The 24,589-nt window shown below is 39.6% G+C and overlaps 1 protein-coding gene and 1 non-coding gene across 3 annotated transcripts; one reads left to right on the plus strand and one right to left on the minus strand.

The window, feature by feature from the left end:
* Positions 1-1,677: 1,677 nt before the first annotated feature.
* On the plus strand, positions 1,678-24,589 carry ZBTB44 (zinc finger and BTB domain containing 44). Of its 2 annotated transcripts, none has more exons than XM_065882862.1 (5): positions 1,678-2,695; positions 18,231-18,315; positions 20,725-20,888; positions 22,230-22,530; positions 24,307-24,589. In XM_065882862.1, exons 1-5 carry the CDS (start codon positions 1,678-1,680, stop codon positions 24,587-24,589), a joined length of 1,851 nt encoding a protein of 616 aa, XP_065738934.1. The 2 variants fall into 2 exon arrangements, with proteins under 2 accessions (XP_065738934.1, XP_065738935.1); XM_065882863.1 differs by having other exon boundaries at positions 20,779-20,888.
* On the minus strand, positions 11,166-11,237 carry TRNAG-CCC (transfer RNA glycine (anticodon CCC)). The gene has a single exon. It is a non-coding gene; the product is annotated as a tRNA-Gly (tRNA).

Genomic DNA, 24,589 nt, shown 5'->3' on the forward strand with positions numbered 1-24,589 from the left:
GGGCGCGAACCCGTGTCCCCTGCATCGGCAGGCGGACTCTCAACCACTGCACCACCAGGAAAGCCCCTTTAGTACTTTTTTTAAAAAAAAAAAGAAAAGTTATTTGTCTTAGATAAAATAATTGATATACATAGCTATGTGGGGTTTTTTTTTTTTTTTACATCTTTATTGGAGTATAATTGCTTTACAATGGTGTGTTAGTTTCTGCTTTATAACAAGGTGAATCAGTTATACATATACGTATGTTCCCATATCTCTTCCCTCTTGCATCTCCCTCCCTCCCACCCTCCCTATCCCACCCCTCTAGGTGGTCACAAAGCACCGAGCTGATCTCCGGTGTGCTATGCGGCTGCTTCCCACTAGCTATCTACCTTACGTTTGGTAGTGTATATATGTCCATGCCACTCTCTCGCTTTGTCACAGCTTACCCTTCCCCCTCTCCGTATCCTCAAGTCCATTCTCTAGTAGGTCTGTGTCTTTATTCCTGTCTTACCCCTAGGTTCTTCATGACATTTTTTTTTTCTTAAATTCCATATGTATGTGTTTAGCTATGTGTTCTTGTATTGGAAAAGCAATCTAACAGTCAAAAGACCCAGATCTTAGCTTTGGTTGTCATTTGTTAGCCATTTAACTTCACTGAGCATTAGTGTTTTCTTATCTTTATCAAGGGGCTAGTACAAGCCTCCGTGACTTTCACATAGAGGATGTAAAAAGAGTTTAGGGGGAAAGTCCTGTAAAAACTGTTAATTAAAAGTATTATTAGATTTGCAAAATTATAAGTATTTAAGAATGTCAGTTTTTTACATTTTTAGTGAATAAATGTAAAATGTGATACAGGCAAACCAACTTTTTTTTTTTAAGGGAAAATCCAATCAGTTGATTACTAAACATTATTTGTTTTATAAATTATCTTTCAGGAAGGTGGTTTTATCGTGTTAGTAATCTGAACAGCAGTAGCTGCTTTCACTTGAGTGCTCACAACGTGCCAATACTGTGCTCAGCACGTGCGGCGTGTATTGTCTCATTTAGTCCTTGTAACAAACAGCCTTGGAGGAACTGTTGAAGAAAGAATGCAGACCTATCACATCATAACACTTAGACTCTTGGTCACTTGTATTTACCCACTTCATATCCTAAAAGAGGCAGGATAAAGCATTGAGGTTAAGAGTGTAGGTTCTGGAGCCAGCCTGACTGGATTTGAACCCTGGGTCTGCCACTTAATAATTTTCTGACTTCAGCAAGGTAGTTAACCTTTTTCTGTTAAATGGGGATAAAATGTACCTACTGGTAGAGACATCATGACAATCAAATTATCGAACGTGAAGCATTTAGAACTATATCTGGAAAATAGTATTCTATAATTGTCATTATTTGCAAATTATTATTATTTAAAACTATGCGGCTCATTAAGTGTGACATTAGCTCACAGACTCCACTGATAGGACACTTTAGGGGACAGATATAGAGAATGTATTTTAATATATTTCTTACCTTGAACTAACTTTCTCACTACCATCTTTCAGCTTGTTGATTTAGCATGGTGGCCTCATGAAAACGATCTAAATCACCTTTTATTTCAGCTACTAAACCATCAATTAATGCTTATTTTATGTATCTTTTAGGACATTCTGATTCATTTGCATCCTTGAAGAGCATCGGTAGAAGAGGAAGGAAAAGATGGGTGTGAAAACATTTACTCATAGCTCCTCTTCCCACAGCCAGGAAATGCTTGGAAAGCTAAATATGCTTCGAAATGATGGACATTTTTGTGATATCACTATTCGTGTCCAGGACAAAATCTTCCGGGCACATAAGGTGGTACTAGCAGCTTGCAGTGATTTCTTTCGCACCAAACTTGTAGGCCAAGCAGAGGATGAGAACAAGAATGTGTTGGATTTGCATCATGTCACAGTGACTGGCTTTATACCCCTTTTAGAATATGCTTACACAGCCACTCTGTCAATTAACACAGAAAATATCATTGATGTTCTAGCTGCAGCCAGCTATATGCAAATGTTCAGTGTTGCTAGCACCTGCTCAGAGTTCATGAAATCAAGCATTTTATGGAATACACCCAACAGCCAACCAGAAAAGGGTCTAGATGCTGGACAAGAAAATAACTCTAACTGCAATTTTACGTCTCGAGACGGAAGCATTTCTCCAGTGTCTTCAGAGTGCAGTGTGGTAGAAAGAACCATTCCTGTCTGCCGAGAGTCGAGGAGAAAGCGCAAAAGCTACATTGTTATGTCTCCTGAAAGTCCTGTGAAGTGTAGCACACAAACAAGTTCTCCACAGGTATTGAATTCTTCAGCTTCCTACTCAGAAAATAGAAATCAACCAGTTGACTCTTCTCTAGCTTTTCCCTGGACTTTTCCTTTTGGAATTGATCGAAGGATTCAGCCTGATAAGCTTAAGCAAGCAGAAAATACCCGGACTTTAGAATTACCTGGCCCATCTGAGACAGGTAGAAGAATGGCTGATTATGTGACTTGTGAGAGCACAAAAACTACCTTACCTCTGGGTACCGAGGAAGATGTCCGGGTCAAAGTAGAAAGGTTAAGTGATGAGGAGGTCCATGAGGAAGTATCCCAGCCTGTCAGTGCATCTCAGAGTTCACTGAGTGATCAGCAGACAGTGCCAGGAAGTGAACAAGTCCAAGAGGACCTTCTGATTAGTCCACAGTCTTCCTCTATAGGTATAGTGTCTTCTATGTTTTCCATAATGCTATGAAGTCAAGTCTAGCTTTTCTTTTTTTAAAAGATTTAATTTAATTTTCTTTTTTTTGCCTGCATTGGGTCTTTCTTTTATTTTTAATAAATTTATTTATTTTTGGCTGCATTGGGTCTTCGTTGCTGCAAGCTGGCTTTCTCTAGTTGCGGCGAGAGGGGGCTACTCTTCGTTGTGGTGCGTGGGCTTCTCATTGCAGTGGCTTCTCTTGTGGAGCGTGGGATCTAGGTGCTTGGGCTTCAGTAGTTGTGGCTCACAGGCTCAGTAGTTGTGGCTCACGGGCTCTAGAGCGCAGGCTCTGTAGTTGTGGTGCACAGGCTTAGTTGCTCCGTGGCATGTTGGATCTTCCAGGACCAGGGCTTGAGCCCGTGTCCCCTGCATTGGTAGGCGGATTCTTAACCAATGTGCCACCAGGGAAGTCCCTACGTTGCGTTTTTGTTGCTGCACACGGGCTTTCTCTAGTTGCGGCGAGCGGGGGCTACTCTTCGTTGCGGTGCATGGGCTTCTCATTGCAGTGGCTTCTCTTGTTGCAGAGCACGGATTCTAGGTATGCGGACTTCAGTAGCTGTGGCTCGTGGGCTCTGGAGCACAGGCTCAGTAGTTGTGGCTCCCGGGCTTAGTTGCTCCGTGGCATGTGGGATCTTCCCGCACCAGGGATCGAACCCGTGTCCCCTGCATTGGCAGGTGGATTCTTATACACTGCGCCACTAAGGAAGTCCGTAAGTCAAGTATTTTTAAGTGCTTATTGGATAAAAGTTTGGTGCTGTATCCTATAGGAAGTATTAAGAAGAATAAAACATGGTAACTGGGTTTTTTAGATGGTATTAGTTCTACAATATTTTTTTAATAAGTTACCCACGGGGAGCAAAGAAAATAGTTGAACAGTATCTGATGGGACACATATATGATGGCACAGTTCATATGTCTGTGATTTGTGAATTACTTTCAATGCAAAAAATACCAGTTTAAAAAATCCAGTTAGTGTTTTATTCTTGATTAAAATATTTATTGAAAACTTAACCATGTGCCAAACTTGGGGATATATGATGAAAAAGACATATAGTGCCTGCGTCTGAGGAGTTAATAGTCTGATTGGGGAAGCAGATGAGTAAATCAACAATCAGCACTAGACTAGAGGTAGGAACAATGTGTTACAGGTTCACTGAGGAAAGAGCAAGTTAACGCTGTGTATTTGAGCTGGATCTTACATAATAAGTAGGAGTTTGCCCACGTGAGGGAATGACATTTCTTTGAAAATGTATAAAAGCACAGAGGTGTAGAAGAACATTGCATATTTGATAAAGCAGTGAATTCAGTGCACAATGATGTGAATAAAGCATGGAAGCCTACAAGTATAGAAAATAATGGGAAATAAGAAAAATGAGCAGTTGAGAACATGTTGTGAAAAGCCTTGAACACTAGTTTCAGCTAGGAGTGCATTCAACTGCATATAACAGAATCCCTTCAAAATGGCTTAAACCAAGTGGGATTTTATTATTATTGCATAAAACATTCAGAAATAGGAAGTCCAGGACTGGTAGAGTGGCTCTACAGTGACCTAGGCCCCTTATATTTTTATAATCCACCATCCTTAGTTTGTCATCCATATATTTATTGCTTCATATAAGATTTTTGCTTCATCTTTAGCCTCATATTCTAGAAAGGGGTAACTCTTGTGTGGAAAATGTTCCTAGAAGTCCCCAAAAAACTTCTGCCAGTTTATGTCACGTCATCTTTCCTAGCTGCAAGGGAATCTGGGAATACATGTATATTAGTTGGGTATGTAACTGCCTCACAAAATTACAGGAGAATGGATATTGTATGCAACTAGCAGTGTCTACCACAGCTTGGCCAAGCAAGCTTGGGTTTTATCCTAGTGGTAATACAGAGTCTACCTTAAATGAATGAAAAATAAAACATTTACAGATATTTTAGGAAAATGAATTTGATATTGGTCAAATTCATAGGGGGTTGGCTGGGGAGAGACAGTCCAAAAACCAGTAACAGTACAGTTGTCTTTGTATGAATGAAGATGCTTAGCATAATACTATAAAGAAAATGGGTATTAAGAGACTTTGTAAAGGAAGAATCATTACTACCTGATGATATTGAATATGTGGTTTGAGGGAATAAGAGGGTCAGGGTACCTGGATGACTAGGAAAATACTGATAACATTTTATTATATTCATTGATTATAAGTCACAGTTTTTCATATTTTATTATCTCTAAATTCAGATATGTTTTGCAATTAATAATCTTTACAGTTACTTTTTCTTTTTTAATGGTACAAAAAATAACGGTAATCGTACACTCGATAGGAATCTATTAGATGCCATAACTACTATGAAAAATCATTGGGAGGAGGTGGGAGCCCAGTTTTAAGAGTAAGTCAGCAAGATTTGTTCTGTGTGAACCATGCTTGGGTGATGACCAGGCAACATGCCACAGAGCCGTTGAAAGGCAGGGTGGGTGAGATCAAGACTGGAGATTACCAGTTTAGGACTTTTAGTAGTGACAGATTGACTCTCAACAGGAAAATGTGTGTGTAAGAACCAAAGCCAAAGAACTGATCCTTGAGAAGTATCTATGTTCAGGGAGAGAAGAAAACCCAACAAAGATCAATAAAGAGGTTTTCTCCCAAAGATTGGAGAACCAGGAGGGCCCCTTACCTTTGTTAATTTCTTGGATTTTGATCCACCATATGAGTTTCCCAGGGCTGTCACAGCAGCCACCACACACTGGGTGATTTAAAACAAGAGAAATTTATTTCCTCACAGTTCAGAAGGCTAAAAGTCTGAAATTATGGTGTTGGCAGGGAAGGTTGTAGGGGAGGATCCTTTGCTTCTTCCTAGCTTCTGACAGTTACTAACATTCCTTGACAGTCCTCAACGTGTAGCTGCATCTCTCCAGTTTCTGCTTCCATCTTTGTGGGGCCTTCCCTCTGTCTCTGGCTTCAGCACCACATCTCCCTTCTAAGGACACCAGTCATTGGATTATGGCCCACCCTACTCCAGTATGACCTCATCTAACTTGATACATCTGCAGAGACCCTATTTCCAAATAGGGCTGTATTTACAGGTGCTAGGGGTTAGGACTTGAGTATGTCTTGGGTGGGGGGGTCAGGGGGGAACACAATTCTACTCATATACCTACTAAAGATAATATTCCGAAATTTGGGACAAGATACTTGTGCTTTTCAAGTGACCACACACTCAGTAATATATTTGATGGCAGGAGATCCTAGCTATTTGACAATGTGACCAAGTTTTTGTTAAATTACTAACATGTTTAATCTTGGAAACACCTTGGTACCTTCTGAATAATGAACTAATGAGTAATTACTATTTTAATTATTTATCTGAGAACTTAGAAGCCAAATATTAATCTGAGTATCTTTCTAACTAAATATGTGAAATAGCCTTATTTTACCACTCAAGTATATCTAATCAGTTCACATTTTACCTTTATTATATTATTAACATGATTAAATAGAGAAGTTAGGAGCATAAGTAGAATAAACCTTTCAGTTTTATAAGAATACTTCCTTTCCAATATATACTATTACAAATGTAGGTTCTGTTACAAAGCAGACATACAAAGAACTCTGATCTGAATATCATATAATCAGATAATCCAAATTAGGGTTTTTTTTCCCTTGTCTTCATAGCAGATGTACTAATCACTCTCAACTAACCTATCTTAACTCCAAATCTGTATACTAAAATAAAGCCCTACAGAAAAAGTTAAATTCCTCAAGTATACTAGGCAGTGAAAAAATGTAGGAGGGAGAAGAGGAAGATGTGTGTGGTACTTTTTTTCCATATTCCATAAGAATACTTCATAAGAGTACTTAATTTACTAACTTATTAAAGATGATATATAGCAGGTAGTTTGTCATTCTAGAGACTGAGAGTATAATACTGAATATACTCATTATAAAGAAAACAAACAAACAAAAAATACTCCTTATGAAATTCTAAAATAATAATTTAATTACTCATGAAATTCATTCAAATAAGATTTTACCTGTTCTTTTTATTGCCAGTTGCCCAGCAAAAAGTTATAAAATCTGACACTCCCAGTAAATACAATAAGTATAGAAAATTTAAGAGAGAAATAATTGCTAAGTTTAGATTGGGTCTTGTTTCTCAAAAAGCTGGCCATCTATATCTGGTATGGTTTAAGGAAAATTTGTTTAAGTGAGAAGGACTTCATGATAGGGCTTCATTATTTGTCTTGAAGTATTCGATTATCTGTATACACCAAAGATAAAATAGTTTTAGATAATCCACAGTTTACTATGCTAACAAAGAAATTCAGGGTTTTTTTTCTAGACTCTAAAATCTGCCGTTAAAAGAGAAGTGACTGTTATGAGGGTCAGTTAAGATGTTGAGAAATTTGACGGTTTGTGTATGAATAGTGAAAAAACTTGTCGAGGTGAGCAGTTAGAATGATGGAAGAATTTGCGACACTGAGCATATATGCAGTATAGCATAATGATTAAAAATTCAGGACTTGGAGTCAGGCAGGTTTGGAGTCTGCTACCAGTTTCTGCCACTTACTAGATGTGTGACTTTGAACAAGTCACTGAACCTCACCAGGTTTCCATAACCATAAAGTAATGGTAGTATTACCTATCTATTAAGTATTTCAGTGCTCTCCAGCAAGACCACCAGGAACACACCTGTAGTTGAACAAGTTGGGGTGGTGGTTTTAATACCTGAAAATCCAAAACAGTTACTTAAATATACAGAATGAGTTAGTGTGCAGCGGGCATGTGTAAACCCTATGTCCAACATAGAAGTAGTATCCTAGTAGTGGGCGTATTGGAATGTAAGTATCATTCATTACAGCAAGAGTGAGCCAGTTTTGGTCCCTTAAAATGGACAGATTCCTTAAGTGGAGTTAAATAGTTCCTGCAAGCCAGGCTCAAGTATCTCTGAAGAGAACGAACTGGCTATCATAATCAGGATGGTCCCAGGATTAGTGTCTTTCTGACTGAATAGGTCTTGCTGTTAGGATTGTAATGACTTCAGCAGAAACATGTTAATTTGAGGTCAGGGTCCATTTTTCTATGGCCGAAGCCTGGGATATGATATAATATTCCCTATAAAAGGGAATCTACCTTCTGTAGTGCTTAAAAGAACAGTTATTAAGTTTTTGTCAGCAGGGTCAGATAGAGGATAATAGATCCAGCAATCTGTTAAATTCAGATTAGTAACTATGGTCTGGGGTGGGGGGGAAAGTACAAGAGTTTTGTTTTTCCTTAAGTGGCAGAAGGAGATCTTAGGAGTTCAGAAACAATAGGATGAAGATGAAAGATCGTATTGGTTTTAATAGGCAAGATTAATAGTAAAGAGTACTGAAGAATCAGAAAATTAATCTGATTTTGTCGTCTTGGGTAGGAGCTGTCCATTTTGAAGTCAGTGTCTTCTGGAGAATTCCTTAGAAGGAATGGATGCACAGGAGTTGGAAGGGTGTGATACGTGTCTTTTAAGTTGGGAAACATGAATCCAATGAATGCCACCTCAAACTGTTACCACTGAATCCGTTGTTAACAATATCTGATCAGTTCCTTTCTACTGATAATCAATGGAGAGTTTTCTCTGGTGGCATCTTATCCAGAAAACCAAAACTCCAGATTTTAAATCATTCATAAGCTCTTCTCTGTTTGTGATAAACCTGGGGTATCATTGTAGTAGTATCAGTTGGTGATCGTGTAGAACCTAAGATTTAAACCAAAATTCCCACTTGAAAAAGGCAGCCTACTGTTAACTCATAAGGAGTCGACTTGTGGGTCGTAGAGATGATTTGTCTTATTGCTATCAAGGCTCTTGGCAGTACTTAAGACTGTGGAAGTTAAGAGGGTTTTTAAGTGCCTTGATAAGTATAGTTTTAAGATCTCATGTGTTCTCTTTATTTCTCTCTTGAAGTTTATGGATGATGGGGACAGCGGAGAGTCTGAGTAAAAGATCAGCTTATAGAGTTCTTTCAGAGCAGCATCAGTGTAATGTGTGGTCCTGTTACTTGAGAATAGTTGGGAGTTCCCCAATCAGGAATACAGAATCTATTAATTTTTCTTTTGCCGTTACAGCATAGCTCTTTAGCATGAGGACGCCTCAATCTACCCTAAAAATAAACAATCGTCAAACAAACTCATAGCTCATTTGGAGGTGTTTAAAGATGTACATCAATGCTTGGTTCCTATCTTTGTCTTATCAAGGTTGTGTCATCGCTGGGAAGGCCATACACTGGAAGTACCCATGGGGGTAGCTCTTGAAATCCCTGCCCCAGTGTTGGTACAATATTGATGTATCTCAGATGGACAATCTTGTTCATGTCGGAAGCTCCCTGCAAAATGGCTACTTCCAATTCCAAATTGTCCTTGGTGAAATTGAGTCAATTGAGAGATAAGTGTAACGCGTTAGGATTATGGAGAAAACATGAAGGAAACAGATGTTTGGCCTGGAAGAGATGCAGTTTCAGATTGAGATGACTCATGAGAACTGCAGTGGTCCATAAGAATAATGCTTGTGTAACTTTTTATTTCCAGTTGCAGAGGCCAGGGACCAGACGAAGCCTCCTGGTTCTGGGCATTTGAAACTAAGCAAAGCAGTTCACACAAAGAGAAAATTGAAGTCAAGTCCTAATAAGGTTTTTTTAAACATCTTTATTGAAATACAACTTACATATCATAAAAGTCGCCCATTTAAAGTGTATACTATAGTGGTTTTTAGTATATTCACAGAGTTGTGTAATTATCCCCCCGAAAAGAAACCCTGTACCCCTTAACAATGCCTCTCTTCTAGTCCTACCCCTATCCCTAGGCAACTACTAATATACACTGTATAGATTTGCCTGTTCTGGACATTTCATATAAATGGGAGTATGCACTGTGTAGTCTTTTCTGACTGACTTCTGTCACTTTCTGTTATATTTTCAAGGCTCATATATGTCATACCTTGTAAAGTTTTGAAATGTTTTTGCCAGTCGGAGATCTTCTGAAGTCAGCCTCCAGGGCCAGTTCAGATGGACCAGTCTGGTCTCTGTCCATCCTCTCATTACAGTGTATTTCTCTTGTAGACAAGAGTCAACACTAGATAGATAGATCATAGGAGCAGGTGTTAGAAGGCCAGAAAACAGTTTTGTCAGGGAACAATGACAAGTCCAACTGGATAAACAAAATATTCCCCAAAGACCTTTTTCTAGGAAAGCAAAATAAGCCCAACACTGAAAGGCTTCAGTGAAATATTTGAGCTCACTTAGGCATGAACTTACCTACCAGCCAGAGGCAGGTTGCGCCTCAGAAGGACTTTTAGATATGCACTCTGTTGTCGAGGTTCCCAGTGCAAGGCAGAAAGACCTTCAGCCAAATCTCGATGAGCCCTTCATTTCTGCCAATGCGCTGTGGCCAGAGGCCACCAGGAGCATACCTGGTTAAACAAGTTGAGTTCAGTACCCATTTGAAGTGTGGGAGATCACACACCATGGGGTCTTTCAGGCTTCTCAATAAGAGGGTGTTAGAAAGGACTTATTAGAGGATTTGGGCTTGTGTTACGTGATTTCAGGACAGCTGCAAGAACAAAGGATTGTTTGTTCAATCCAATTCAAGTAAGTGGGATTTGCTCGGGGACTGGTGTTGTCGGAAAGCATAAATAACTCTGTGACTGAGAATCTTAACAAGTATCTAGGAATGCAGACCAAAGTAAACCTAAGGCCAGCAGGGACTTCCATTAGCTAGAAAGGGGAGGTGTGGTACTTTTGTGATTGCACAGTGACCTTGTTTTTGTCTGTGCTTAAAAAAAATTATGTGTTTGAGACCAGTGTGATCGGGTCTGATGTTGGTGTTCTGCAAGATTGTTTTATGTCCAACAGAAAACACTAGGCCTAGCTGTGAATACCAGGCCCACTCCTAAGTGTCAGTGTCAGGCCAGTTTCTCTTTCTCAAGTATGAAATGAGGTGTTTAAAACATATAGAACTGTGGCTGGAACATGGTAAAAGCTCAGTAGTGGCTGGACCACTGTAATTATTTTTCACCACCAGAAGGGTTTTTGTAAGTGTCTTAAGTACTTAAACAACGGTTAGCGAAAACAGAAATCAGTTTCATGGAACAGAAGCTATCATACAGCACTCCTTAATGATGGAAGAGAGTAGATTCTCTCTTGATAAAATAGCCCTTAACATGCAAAGCTGATTGTGTCTATAAATCCGCTTTACTGTTGTATAAGAGAGAGGGTTCTATTCAGAATTCTTAGTCCTCATATCACTGAGAGCAGAATCCCTATAGTTTTTTTTATTTATTTAATATTTATTTATTTATTTATTTATTTGGCTGTGCTGGATCTTAGTTGCAGCACGCAGGATCTTTAGTTGCAGCATTCGGGCTCTTTTAGTTGTGGCATTCGGGCTCTTTTAGTTGCGGCATGCAGGATCCAGTTCCCTGACCAGGGATCGAACCTGGGCCCCTGCATTGGGAGTGCAGAGTCTTACCCACTGGACCACCAGGGAAGTCCCAGAATCCCTATAGTTTAGAAAGGAAACTTCATTTTTTTTTTTCTGCTTTTTTTTGCGGTACGCAGGCCTCTCACTGTTGTGGCCTCTCCTGCTGCGGAGCACAGGCTCCGGATGCACAGGCCCAGCAGCCATGGCTCACGGACCCAGCCGCTCCGCGGCATGTGGGATCCTCCCAGACCGGGGCACAAACCTGTGTCCCCTGCATCTGCAGTTGGACTCTCAACCACTGCGCCACCAGGGAAGCCCGGAAACTTCATTTTAATAATTTAAGAAACATCACTATCACCTCAGCAAAGTAAAATTGCTGGTATAGCCTGCTATTAAATCAGTTCAATTAAAATTCCAATTAATATGGTTACTTGTGCTGTCATGGGCAGAAACCACCATCTCAGGAAAAAGTTTACAAGATTTATTTGTACTGATGGTTACATAAGTGATACAACACTATGTGTTATAATGTCCACAGTATGGATAGATTTCTAAAAGTCTGTTTTAACTCTTAATTTAGCTTGGTGTTGTTTTTTTTTTTTTGAAGTACGCGGGCCTCTCACTGTTGTGGCCTCTCCCGTTGCGGAACACAGGCTTGGGACGTGGAGGCTCAGCGGCCATGGCTCACGGGCCCAGCCACTCCGCAGCATGTGGGATCTTCCCGGACCGGGGCACGAACCCGTGTCCCCTGCATCGGCAGGCGGACTCTCAACCACTGCGCCACCAGGGAAGCCCGGTGTTGTTTTTATTTTTAGCTTTTGGCACATTTAATGTGCCATGGACTAGAAGAGAGTACCCTTTGTTTTACTTTCCATGCTTTCTATCCATCAGATTAGGGATCTAGAGGCCAAGGTTTAGATATTTTAGAATGGAAATAGATTTAAGAGGGACCATCTGCTAGATATGTCTCGTACTCCATTTTAGTTCTTTTTGACCAGCCTTTTAAGCAGACTCCTGGTAACCCCAGAATCAATCCAAAGCACAGTGGGTTTCATTTCCACCTCACCATGACCCCACTCCCTCCTAAAAGTATTACAGTTTACTTGATGGTGAAATTTCAGTTAGATCAATCTTCCTGGCCTGCCCTAATCACACCTCCAGGCCTTTTTTGCAAGCCTTTACCTATAAGCTTTAATGTTGCCTGCGTTCTGAAGAACTGCAGAATACTATAAAGTAGATTTTTGTGTGTCCATGGTGACCAGATCCAAATACCGGGATTTTTCCAGTTTTTAATCCTAGGACAGATTGAAATGTTAGTGTTTAGTTCCCTCTTTAAGGAAAAAAGTGACAGTGGGAAGATATTGTCAAGTGAACAGCTCTTTCTTAAGCAAAATGCAACATTATCTGGTCCTCCAACCCACATCTGGTTTAAAAACAAATGAGAAGGATCAGGAATAAGTTGGATAAATAGGCATAGGGAAAAGCATAAATGTTTCTTGATAGTAAGGGAATAAGAAAAGAAAAGGCATGCACAGGAATGCCAAACACACACCAGTAAGGGCGAGATGGGGGTGAGGGGACAGGAGGAATAGAGGTGCAGTTAGGGATGAATGTAAACGCATAGGGTCTTGTCTCCTTTCAAAAACCTCTATCAGGGCTTCCCTGGTGGTGCAGTGGTTGAAAGTCTGCCTGCTGATGCAGGGGACATGGGTTCGTGCCCTGGTCCGGGAAGATCCCACATGCCGCGGAGCGGCTGGGCCCGTGAGCCGTGGCCGCTGAGCCTGCGCGTCCGGAGCCTGTGCTCCGCAACAGGAGAGGCCACAACAGTGAGAGGCCCGCATACCGCAAAAAAAAAAAAAAAAATCTCTATCAGTGTATTAGAACACAGTATAACAATTGGTGTTCTTGATGATTACCGTGAGTCATCAAGAAACAAGAAAAGAATTATATTTAGTATTATTTATTTAAGAAGTCAAGGCAAAATACAACTGTCACACATTTTCTAGTGCAAATTATTTAATAAAGTAAGCTTGGATGCCTTAAAAGGGATTCGGTTAGTTTTTTGGAAAATTTTACTTAAGTAGAAAATGTAATCGGTTCCTAATGTCAGCAAATTCAAGTGTTCCAAGGGGGAAAACTGAAGTATCGGATTCAAAATTTTCACTGGGAGGAAGTTTCATCCTGTGTATCTGTTAACAGATGATATTTATTAAATGTTCACATGTATATGGTGTTGTACAACTGTTACAGTTAGTACCTTTTAGCTTTCATTAAAATACTGCAACCAGAAGAGTGCTGGCTGTAAGGACTGCACAGCCGCAGGGGCTCGTTTGTTCACTTGGGGCAGCACAGCTTATTCGCACGCCGTAAAGACATTGGCCAGGTTCAGTACCTGATGAGAACAGGCGAGGCTGGTTGGATCTACCCTCCAACTGAAAACAACGTGATCTTTTTATTTTAAGTCACCTTTTAAAGTATTTGAAAAGATGGTTAGGGAACTGCCAGGTTAATTTTAGGGGGGAGTCTGACGCAGAGAGGTAAGTACATATCAGAGCACTAAAACCAGTTTTTACGTAAGACATTTGCCAAAACACAAGAGGGCTTTGGTTCATCAAGTCGAAGAGTGAGGGAAACAGAGGTCGACCCAGAGCATATGAAAGCTGTGAAGTCTTAAAGAAGTTGCCCCACGCATTAAACACTAGGACTCAACCTGCTCCCCTTCCTCCAGACTCCACAGGGGACTCTAGAAACAGCTGCCTTGGCAGTGGGCCAACTAAGAGATGAAAAGGGAAAAGGGGGAAAAACACACCCCTGAGAAGTGGTGGGCACAGACCAGCCTCCTGCAGATTTACATCCTGCTTACTCCTTGCATGGGTAGGCCAGTGAATCTCAAACAGTGAATTGGGTTAGACAGGGCCTGCCCTCTAGGAACCTGGCAGAGGCGAACAGAAAGCTTCTCTGGAAGAGGGTATGTTCATCCTCCCCTTAGCAAATCAGTCCCCTGCAAATCATTTTCAAGGGCAGTAATCACTGTCAGAACAACCAGAGCACGCACGAAACATGGATATCAAACATTCTGGCAGCAGATGGGATTTCAGCAGAAGAGAGAATTGGTGAATCAGAAGATAAATTAGAAGAAATCACCTGAGTGCTGCACAGAGAGAGAAACTATTAGGGTTCTCCAGAGAAACAGAACCAGTAGGACATATATATAGATATACAGAAGGAGGCTTATTCAGAGGGATTCACTCACATGATTTTGGAGGGTTAGAAATTCCATAATCTGCTGTCTGCCAGGTGGAGGCCAGGAAAGTCGGTTGTGTGGTTCCAGCCCAAATCCGAAGGCCTGGGAACTGCTGGCCTCTTAGTGTCCAAAATCCCAGTCCAAGTCCAAAGGCCCAAGAACCAGAAGTGCTGATGTTCAAGAGCAGGAGAAGATGGATGTCCCAGCTCAAGCAGAGAGCAAATTTGCCCTTCTTTCACCTTTTTGTTCTGTTCAGGCCATCACCAGACTGGATGATACCCACCTGCAATTGGTGAAGATGATCTTCCTTACAAAGTCTACCAATTTAAATGCTAATTTCTCTGGAAACACCCTCACAGACACACCCAGAAATTACATTTTACCAGCCCTCTGGTCACCCCTTAGCCCAGTACATTGACACATACATTAACCATCACACAGACAGTGGTAGAGCCTATAGGTGTAAAAGAGGGTAAGGGTTATGGATGGTACAAACATAGGTATGATGGAAGTCCTAAAAGGAGAGGAGAGAATGGCTGAGAATTTTCCAGAATCTACGAAAGACAACAGTCCATAGATAAGAGGCCAGCAAATTCCAAACTGGGAAAAGATGAAAAGAAACATGAACCTAGACACATAGAGAAAATTCTGGGAAAAAAAATTAATGACAGATTACCTTCAGAAGAATATCTGACTTTTAAATAATGTTAGAAACCAGTGAAATGATATCCTCAATATGCTGAAGGAAATAACTACCAATCCAGATGTCTACACACAGTGAAAATATCTTTCAAGAATGGAGATAAGACATTCTCAAAGAAAAACAGAATTCAGCAATATATCATCATTAAAGAAATGTTTAAGGATAGACTACAGGTAGAAGTGAAATGAACACAGATGGAAGGTTTAATATACACAAGAGAATGAAGAGCAAAGAAAGGTAAACATGTGAACAGATGTGGACAAACATTGCTTATATGAATGAGTAGGGGCTTTATCAAAAGAAAGAAGTAAAACGTCAGGCAATAATTTGTAAATTGAAGAATGGGTGTATATGGGAAATGAAAATGTTGTAAGATCCTTCTGTTGTCCATGAGGAAGGAAAAGTTTTTAGACTTGGTTAAGTATGTGTCTAATTTCCAAAGCAACCAGTAAAGTGAATAGGAAAAGACTGTAATTTCCAAACTAATAGAAAGGGGGAAATGGAATGATTATTATCGTTTATATTCAACAGGTTGATTCTAAAATGTAAAAAATGCGAAGGGCCAGGAATAGCCAAGATGTTCAGGGAGCAAATGAACAAGGTGAGAGGATTTGATCCACCTCAAATCAAGATTTATTATAAAGCTACAATAACTAAAGTGTGGCATTCATGCAAGTACAGACAAGCAGAGGGAACTAGTAGAGAACCCAGAAACAGACCCATGCTTTTAGAGCACTGCAGAGCAGAGGAGAAAAGACAGACTTTCCAGTAACTGTGTTCCATCACAAAATCAACTCCAGGTGTGTTAAAGAAAAGACCCAAGTGCCAAGGGCAAAACCTAAATCTTTCATAAGGTAATTTGAGATAGGGAAGGATTTTTAAAAACAAGCTCTGAAAGCCATAACCATAAAGGAAAAGACTGATCAGTTCAATTAAAATATAAATTTTTGGGCTTCCCTGGTGGCGCAGTGGTTGAGAGTCCGCCTGCCGATGCAGGGGACGCGGGTTCGTGCCCTGGTCCGGGAGGATTCCACATGCCGCGGAGTGGCTGGGCCCGTGGGCCGTGGCCGCTGGGCTTGCGCGTCCGGAGCCTGTGCTCACAGCGGGAGAGGCCACAGCAGTGAGAGGCCCGCGTACCGCAAAAAAAAAAAAAAAAAAAAAAAATATATATATATAAATTTTTTGGTCATCAAAAGAAAATGTAAAAAGACAAGCCATGTAAGAGGGGAAAATATTTGTAACATCTTTTACCTACAAAGATTTTGTATCCGAAACATGAAAAGAACTCATGATAAAAAGGACAACTCAATAGCAAGACTTGAACAGGCATGTCACAGAAGAGGGGTTCAATAAATACCTGAAGTTAAAAAAATACATATTCTATGACCAAGCAAGTCCATACCTGATATAGATACCCTAGAAAAAAAAGCATGTGTATGTGCATTGTTACTTGAATATATGCAGAGCAGCGGTCCAGTGGTTAGGGCTCTGCGCTTCCACTGCAGGGGGCATGCGTTCTCAATCCCTGGTCAGGAACAACAACAACAAAAAAGAATATTCCCAGCAGTGTTGCTCATAGTAGCCTGAAACTGTCCATCAAGAGTGAATTGGATAGGGCTTCCCTGGTGGCACAGTGGTTGAGAGTCTGCTTGCTGATGCAGGGGACGCGGGTTCATGCCCCGGTCCGGCAGGATCCCACATGCCGTGGAGCCTGCGCGTCCAGAGCCTGTGCTCCGCAGCGGGAGGGGCCACAACAGTGAGAGGCCCGTGTACCACAAAAAAAAAAAAAAAAAAGTGAATTGGATAGATGATGAATAAATATCTAACTTCATTTACATGTAACAACATGGATAAGTCCACAATATTGAAAGAAAGAAGCAAGACATAAGAATACATACAGTGTGACTCATTTTATGTAAAGTTTAAACCAGACACCATTAAATGGTATGTACTCTTGTGTACTCTTCGTGGTGAGGGCGTGATAGTAAATATTTTAGACTTGACTTCTGTCCCAAGCTCACTTGCTCCACTCTGCCACTGGAGTGAAAGCAACCCTCGATGGTGTTCAGCTGTGTTGTAGCATAAAACAACCCCTAGTTTATGGAAATATGCATTTGAGGTAAAATTACTTTTTAAAAGGAAGGGGGAGGGGATTTCCTGGCGGTCCAGTGGTTAGGACTCTGCACTTTCACTGCCGAGGGCGCGGGTTCCGTCCCTGGTTGGGGGAAGATCCAGCAAGTGGAACAGCACAGCCAAAAACAAATGGAAATAAAAAATAAATAAAAAGAAGCAGGATAAGAAGAAAAGGAAAAAGATGATAACCATGAAAGAGGATGCTGATGGTTGCCTCCTGGAAGGAGGGGTTTGTGATCAGAGAAGGGTAATGGGAACTTTCAGGATGCTGCCAGGGTTTTAGGGGGTTGTGAGGAGGTTTCACAGATGTTCACCTTACAGCTGTCTTTCTCATTCTATGTGGAAGTTGTGTGTACAACAAGTAAGTTGTATGTCACAATAAAATAAGTTTTAAAAAACAAAACTTGTTAGTGCTTCCTTAAATGATTGTTACAACATTACTTAATTTTATGTGAATGTTTGTTTAGTTTACATTTGAATTGCTCTACTTTCTAAAATTTATATCAAAGAAATACTCTTGAAAGAATTTAAGTAGTGATATAAGGCTGTTGTTTCACATGTGATTTTTTTGAAATCACATAAACGTTTAATTAAAAGTAGGGACTTAACCTGGTGGTCCAGTGGTTAAGAATCTGCCTTCCAATGCAGGGGATGTGTGTTCAATCCAGATCCCACTTGCTGCAGGGCAACTAAGCCCACGTGCCACAACTACTGAGTCCGTGCACCGCAACAAAAGATCCCACACGTCACAATGAAGACCCTGTGTGCCGCAGCTAAGACCCGATGCAGCCAAATAATAAAATAAAATGTAAAAATTAAACAAAAGTTAAAAAGTTATAGAACACTACTACTTCTGACTGGTAATTCAGGGTATATACATTAGATAATCTGTTCAGAGGCTTGGAGACACAGCTTACAATTTATATCTTGGCTTTATTTATTACACCAAAGTATTGACAGCTGTCTTTTTTATTCACAGGTTCAGTAGATGAAGGCGTCACTGAAGGGTTACCTACACTTCAGAGCACTTCTAGCACCAGTGCTCACGCCGATGATGATGATCGGTTAGTACTAACATAGTACATGGTTTTCTTGTAAGGGCTGTGCTTGTGACTCTAAACCCAAGCATTCTATCTGGGAATTATATAAAAGTTTATTGTGACCTCCCTTTAGTATATTTTTTAGTCATCAGGTAGCCACATAAATTAGACAACTTATAGCACAAGGGTTTTTTTTTGGCATTTCCAAGACTTCCCAGCCCAGTTGCTTTAAATAGTATCTATATTAGGGGTTGGCAGGCTGTGGACCACAGGCCAATTCCAGCCACCACCTTTATTTGTAGATCAAGTTTTATTGGAACACAGACATGCTCATTTGTTTACATATTGTCTGTGGATGGCAGAGTTGAATGGTTGAAACAGATCATGTGGTGTGCAAAGCCAAAAATAATTACATCTGACCTGCTACCAAAAAAGTTGATCAAACCCTTATCTATATACTCATGGTTCCCAAGTCATTATCTTCACATTGACCCTTCCTGCTTGATAATTTTCACATAGACATAGCAGGGCCAAGACTTAATATATGGCCAAGACAGACTCTAGCCTTTCCCTCCCCTCAGACCTGCTCCTCCAGTCCTCCTGTCTCGGTGAACAGTGCCATCATCCCCCCAGTTTCCCAAGCATTGTCTCTGGGAATTATACTTGATCCTTCTTTCCCTCACCTCCCACCACCATATTTAATCTTTAAGCAAGTCCTGTCAGCTCTGCATCCAAAATATACTTCTCAGTCCACTTCTCCTTCAGCTCTGCTACTGCCACCCCAGCCCAGGTCACCACCATCTTTTGCCTTCACTACAGTAACCTTCAACTGGCCCCTGATTTCATTCTCCCTTACTCCAGTCATTCTCCATGTAGCAGCCAGAATGATTTTGTTTTTTAAATTAAGTCAGATTATGTTGCTGTTCTAAGTAGCAGATTCTTAAAATTCCCCAGTAGATTCACACTTAAAATCTAAACTCCTCACTATGCCTTTACAGGCCTACCTGATAGGACTTCCTTCAGACCATACTCCTCCTTGCATACCATATCCAGCCACACTGACCTTCTTTCAGTTCCTAGAGTATTTCTAGTCCATATTTGTTCTGGCTTTGGGGCCTGTCTGCCATTTTAGGGCCTTTACTCTGCCTGAAATGCTTTCTCCCCTAATTTCCACATTGCTCACTCTTTCCTGAATCTTCAGATCACTGTCTAAGTGTCAGTTCTCAAGGAAGATTTTCCTGACCACCAGTCTAAAGTAAAACACCGATCACTCTGATCACTTCTGTTTTAATTCTCTGTTCTGATCATTTTCTCGAGTGTTTATTGTCTGTCTCTGACCACTGAATATAGACTTCACTGAATTAACAACTCCTCTTAGAGTCCAGGACAGACTTAAAAAGTATATTTGTTGCAAACTTGAAGGATTCAAAGAACTCAAACAAGGTTTATTGTTCTTGAATAGCTAAACCTGATACAGCAGGTTATGAACCAGAGTCATTTGAATATGTTAATGAAGGTGTAAACAAATGGAAATATGCCTAGATTCCTTAATTTCAAACGTTAATGAGGTTGTCTGTTCTATACTAGATACTGTGCTGAGTGGTGGGCATATTGAGATGAAACGTAATAACCCTTTACCCTCAAAGAGATCAAGCCAACTTTGGGGGAGGGGGAAGAGGTTAAAGACAGACAAGTAAGCAGATAATCATGAGTCATCTGCAGAGGGGTCGGTTGCTCTGCATAGGAGGGTACCTGCCTAAACCACTGATGAGTCGAAGAAGGCTTTCGGGAGGAGGAGGTAACTTCTTGGGTACATTTCATAAAACGGCTGGGTGTGTCATCTAGGCACGTGAAGGAAGTTAAATATATGAAAGCACAGCACTGAGAGAGAACTGTTAAGGAGGAACTGCTTGGTATGGGTATGTTTGGGGAGTATGACAAGAAATGAGGCTGGAAGAGTACACAGACCCAGATCATGTGGAGTCTCGTCTGCCTTCACTCTGAAGATGACCGTGAACCATCGCAGGATTTTTATCAGGGGACTGATTTAATCAGAGAGATCACTGTGAAACAGTGAGGATGGGTTAAAGGGGTGTGGGGCTAAAGAGAAGGAGTTATTAATTCAGCCGTCTATTGATGAGGGCCTGAATTAAAGCAGTAGTAGGAAGGAAAGTAGTAGAGAGATTAAGGCTACCTAAAGTAAAATCGTTTCTGATATGTGCTTGGTCATATGACCTTGCTTAACTTAAGATACTTGACATTCTGGACGATAACATTGTTTCTCCTTTTGTTATAAATGAAACTTGTAATCTAACTTTTAAACTGCTTCAAAAAGTCTTAAAGTGTTTTGTTGTTGTTCATTTAAAGTTGTGCAGAAATGTTTATTGAACTTAAAAATCAGAGCCTGGTTGCCTTCTTTGGTCTGTTTTGTAGATTGGAAAACGTTCAGTATCCCTACCAACTCTACATTGCTCCTTCCACCAGCAGCACAGAACGGCCAAGCCCAAATGGTCCAGATAGACCTTTTCAGTGTCCAACATGCGGGGTGCGATTCACCCGTATTCAGAACCTGAAACAGCACATGCTCATCCACTCAGGTAATGTCATCATCCCTATAGTGGCATAAATTAGCACTCCACAACATTTTATTTTGAAATTTCAGTTAAAAACAGTAAACAGATGCTTTTGAGTTAGAAAAAAGTTTTATCTCTGGGAAGTCTAGTGAGAACAGATAAACATAGGTCCATTGCTGAATTGGTGCAGTGTCAGAAATGTATTTGCTTACAGGCATCATTATTCTCATTAAGACATGGGTTGGGTGTAATATGTAAATGAAAAGGATATCAGATGCATGTGTGTATATGTGTGAGGGAGAAAAGCACAGATACATACAGTAAAGCAAATGGAGTTAACAGGGTATATATTGGTGTTCTTTGTACTATTCTTGTAACTTCTCTAAATTTATAATTATTTCCAAATAAAAAGTTTTTAAAAATTAATAACAATAATTTAATTTTAATTCTACAATCCTAAATTTCTCTGTGCCCTGATTAGTCAGCCTTGTAGTATTTTTTTTGGTGTAAAAGAGATTTTGGATAAATGATGTGTAAAACATATTTGAAATTTAAGTTAAGTGTTCACGTAAAGGCAGTAAAATTCTTGCAGATAGAACACTGACCTCTAATAAGAAATCTTTACCGCTATTCTCAGCTGTATAACTATCTCACTTAGATAGGTCTAACACTCCCTGTGCTAACACTAATTCCCTATGACTTTGTTGAATCAATGGATGATGTTTTGAAGGGTTTTGAAATTTTATTTGCTAAAACTGTGATAATGAATTGGAAGGGACCATTAATATACTTTATATTTCATATATTAATTTCTACATATTTTTTCCATCACTATTACATTAAATACCCAAAAACTCAATCAAGTAGTTCTGTTGTAATCACTAATTATGTTCAGAGATGTTAGAATTTCCCTTTTTTCTTCTCATTTTTCTCTTGAGATAGGAAATGAAGAGTAGGTACTGATCATTTTCACATCTTCTCAATATAAACCTCACTACTTGAATGAAATGAAGTAATCTTTTGTGAAGATTTGGGCTCTGCTTAAATACTCTGGTTAAATTGTGTTTTGAAGTCTATAAAATACAAGATTTGGAAGCGTTCAAAAATCCATTGGAGTATATATTACCTCAATTACCCCCACCCCATGGTGCCTTTCTTTCTCGCTTTCTTTTTTCAAGCACTAGTGACTTCTTAGATGTTCTGTACCTTTTCTGAGATACTGAGTTTGGAACTCATTTTTGCTGATGATTTTTGTCTTTTCAGATTATCTCTTGCTACAGAATTACAGTTCAGAAGTCTGTGAGGTTTATGACATTTCCACTTATTTTGTTTTTAGATAATATTTTGTTTTGCTTTATTTTATAGGAATTAAACCATTTCAGTGTGACCGCTGTGGGAAAAAGTTCACCAGGGCTTACTCGCTAAAGATGCATCGCCTAAAGCATGAAGGTAAACGCTGTTTCCGGTGCCAGATATGTAGTGCCACTTTCACTTCCTTCGGGGAATATAAACACCACATGAGGGTTTCCCGGCACATTATCCGCAAGCCTCGGATTTACGAGTGCAAAACATGTGGCGCCATGTTCACCAACTCTGGAAATTTAATCGTGCACCTGAGGAGTCTGAACCATGAAGCGTCAGAGCTAGCAAACTACTTCCAGAGCAGGTGAGGTGCACAACAAAAACCGAACCAGGAAAACTGCTTTCTAAACTCTCTTTTCCTGCTTTTAGGGCAGCCTGCTGTGTTTTTTTTATCAGGTTGCCAGCTAATCAGTCACATGCCTTTTAAATTCCCACTATCCAGTAATGCTCTGATCTCCTGATCTGATCAAATTTTGCTGATCCTTCTAAGTATAAACAATTTTAAATACATTTATAGTTGGCATTGGAAATCTTTTCCTACAGAAGTAGACTACTTATCAGCTTGTTTTGGTTTTTTTGTGGGTTTTTGTTGTTGTTTTTTTAAATACAAGGTTAAAGTAATTCTGTAGTACATTTTAAAATAGACCTTATTGGAGAATTTACCGTGTCAGATATTTAGTGATAGTGGATTACTTCAGACTCTTTGGATGTTAATTAAATTCTTGACCACTTCTCTCTTTTTTCTTTAAATAATAAGAGAGAAAATTCTACACCAGCTATGGTGTAGAACTAATGGATATGATAATTTACATCAAATGAAGTTTTCCTTTTTTTCAGTTTAGAGCTCCATGCTTTTAATATAAAAAACTTATAATAGAGTTACCTTTCTGATTTATTGGGTATCCAAGGATCAGGTTCTAGTTCTAGCTCTGCCACTAACTAGTGTTATGATTTAACACGTCACTTTACAGATGAAGAAGCTTGAAACGTAGAGAAAGATAAAATGTAAGCTTTAAAGATGATTTCTAAGGTCTCCTCTAGATATAAAATTCTGTTGTCTATTTTTAATACTTTATCAGAATTGTACATCTGTAGGAATTCTTAGTTTCTTATAAAATCAAATCTTAAATTTTTAACTGCCTTCATTTTTTAAATCGTATTTTTCAGTAAATTATTCCTGCATAGATTTTGTTTTCTCTTCAAGCCAGACATTTTGTTTAATGTAATCATTTCTAACTCTGGGTGTCTGATTATCATATCACTAAACCTAGATTATACATGACATAACAAACTTTGTTCCGGACTAAAATAGTGTCCCAGTTAACTACGCCTGTTTTCTATATCTTCCCTGTACTGAGCCCTCTATCCTCTACGCTTGTTTAACACCTGAATACTTTTTAGAAAATATAACATAGGACATCTTAAATTGCTTTGCAGATGAGCAGACTTCGGTTTTTTAAATTAATAGTGGACAAATTATAAAATAACCTTAAGTATATTAGTTATTGACATTATAAAGTGTAATGAATTTTTTTTTTGTTTAACTGTAAAGATTTAAATCAAGCATCTAAGTAGTTTTTTACATTTCTTTATATAGTAGATTATATAAAAGGTCACTTATGCCTGAGGATTTAGTTTCTGAACTAATTTATATCCAGGAAGTAATAAAAAGCTAGGTTTATGTACCTTATAATTAGTGTATAATCCAAGAAAGGTTACGCATAAGTTATTCAAATGATCTTTGTTTAAATGAACATGCTATTTCCGTCTGTTTTGTATACAAAAACTCTTCTACATAGAACAAGCAAGGCTGTTTAGGTGTCCAGAGTGACACTGAAGGTGATAATCTTATCTCTCTTGGTGGTAGGGAGAGTTGGTATACTTTGGTTCTAATGGATGGTTTTGGTTCATATATTTAGGAAAGTTTAGAAGTTGAAAATTCCTGAGTTCTAATCTTCATTCAAAAATTAGAGAAATGAAAAATCCCAACCTTGTTTTACAAATCAGGTCTTTGTATTGTGTCTTATTTATTACTGGCTTGAAAATTAACTCCCTGTTTCATCCTTTGCCTCTTACCTAGTGATTTCCTAGTACCGGACTACTTAAACCAGGAGCAAGAAGAGACCCTTGTTCAGTATGATCTTGGAGAACACAGTTTTGAAAACAACTCCTCTGTCCAGATGCCTGTAATTTCACAGGTCTCCTCGACCCAGAATTGTGAAAGCACTTTTCCCTTGGGGTCTCTTGGTGGGCTGACAGAAAAAGAGGAGGAAATGCCAGGGCAGCCAAAGACCAGTGCTTGTGCCGAGGCAACCAGAGAGGACCCCCCAAAATCAGAGCTGTCTTCTGTAACTATTGAGTAA

This window comes from Phocoena phocoena, chromosome 8 (assembly GCF_963924675.1).
Source record: "Phocoena phocoena chromosome 8, mPhoPho1.1, whole genome shotgun sequence".
In the NCBI taxonomy this organism is placed as follows: Eukaryota; Metazoa; Chordata; class Mammalia; order Artiodactyla; family Phocoenidae; genus Phocoena; species Phocoena phocoena.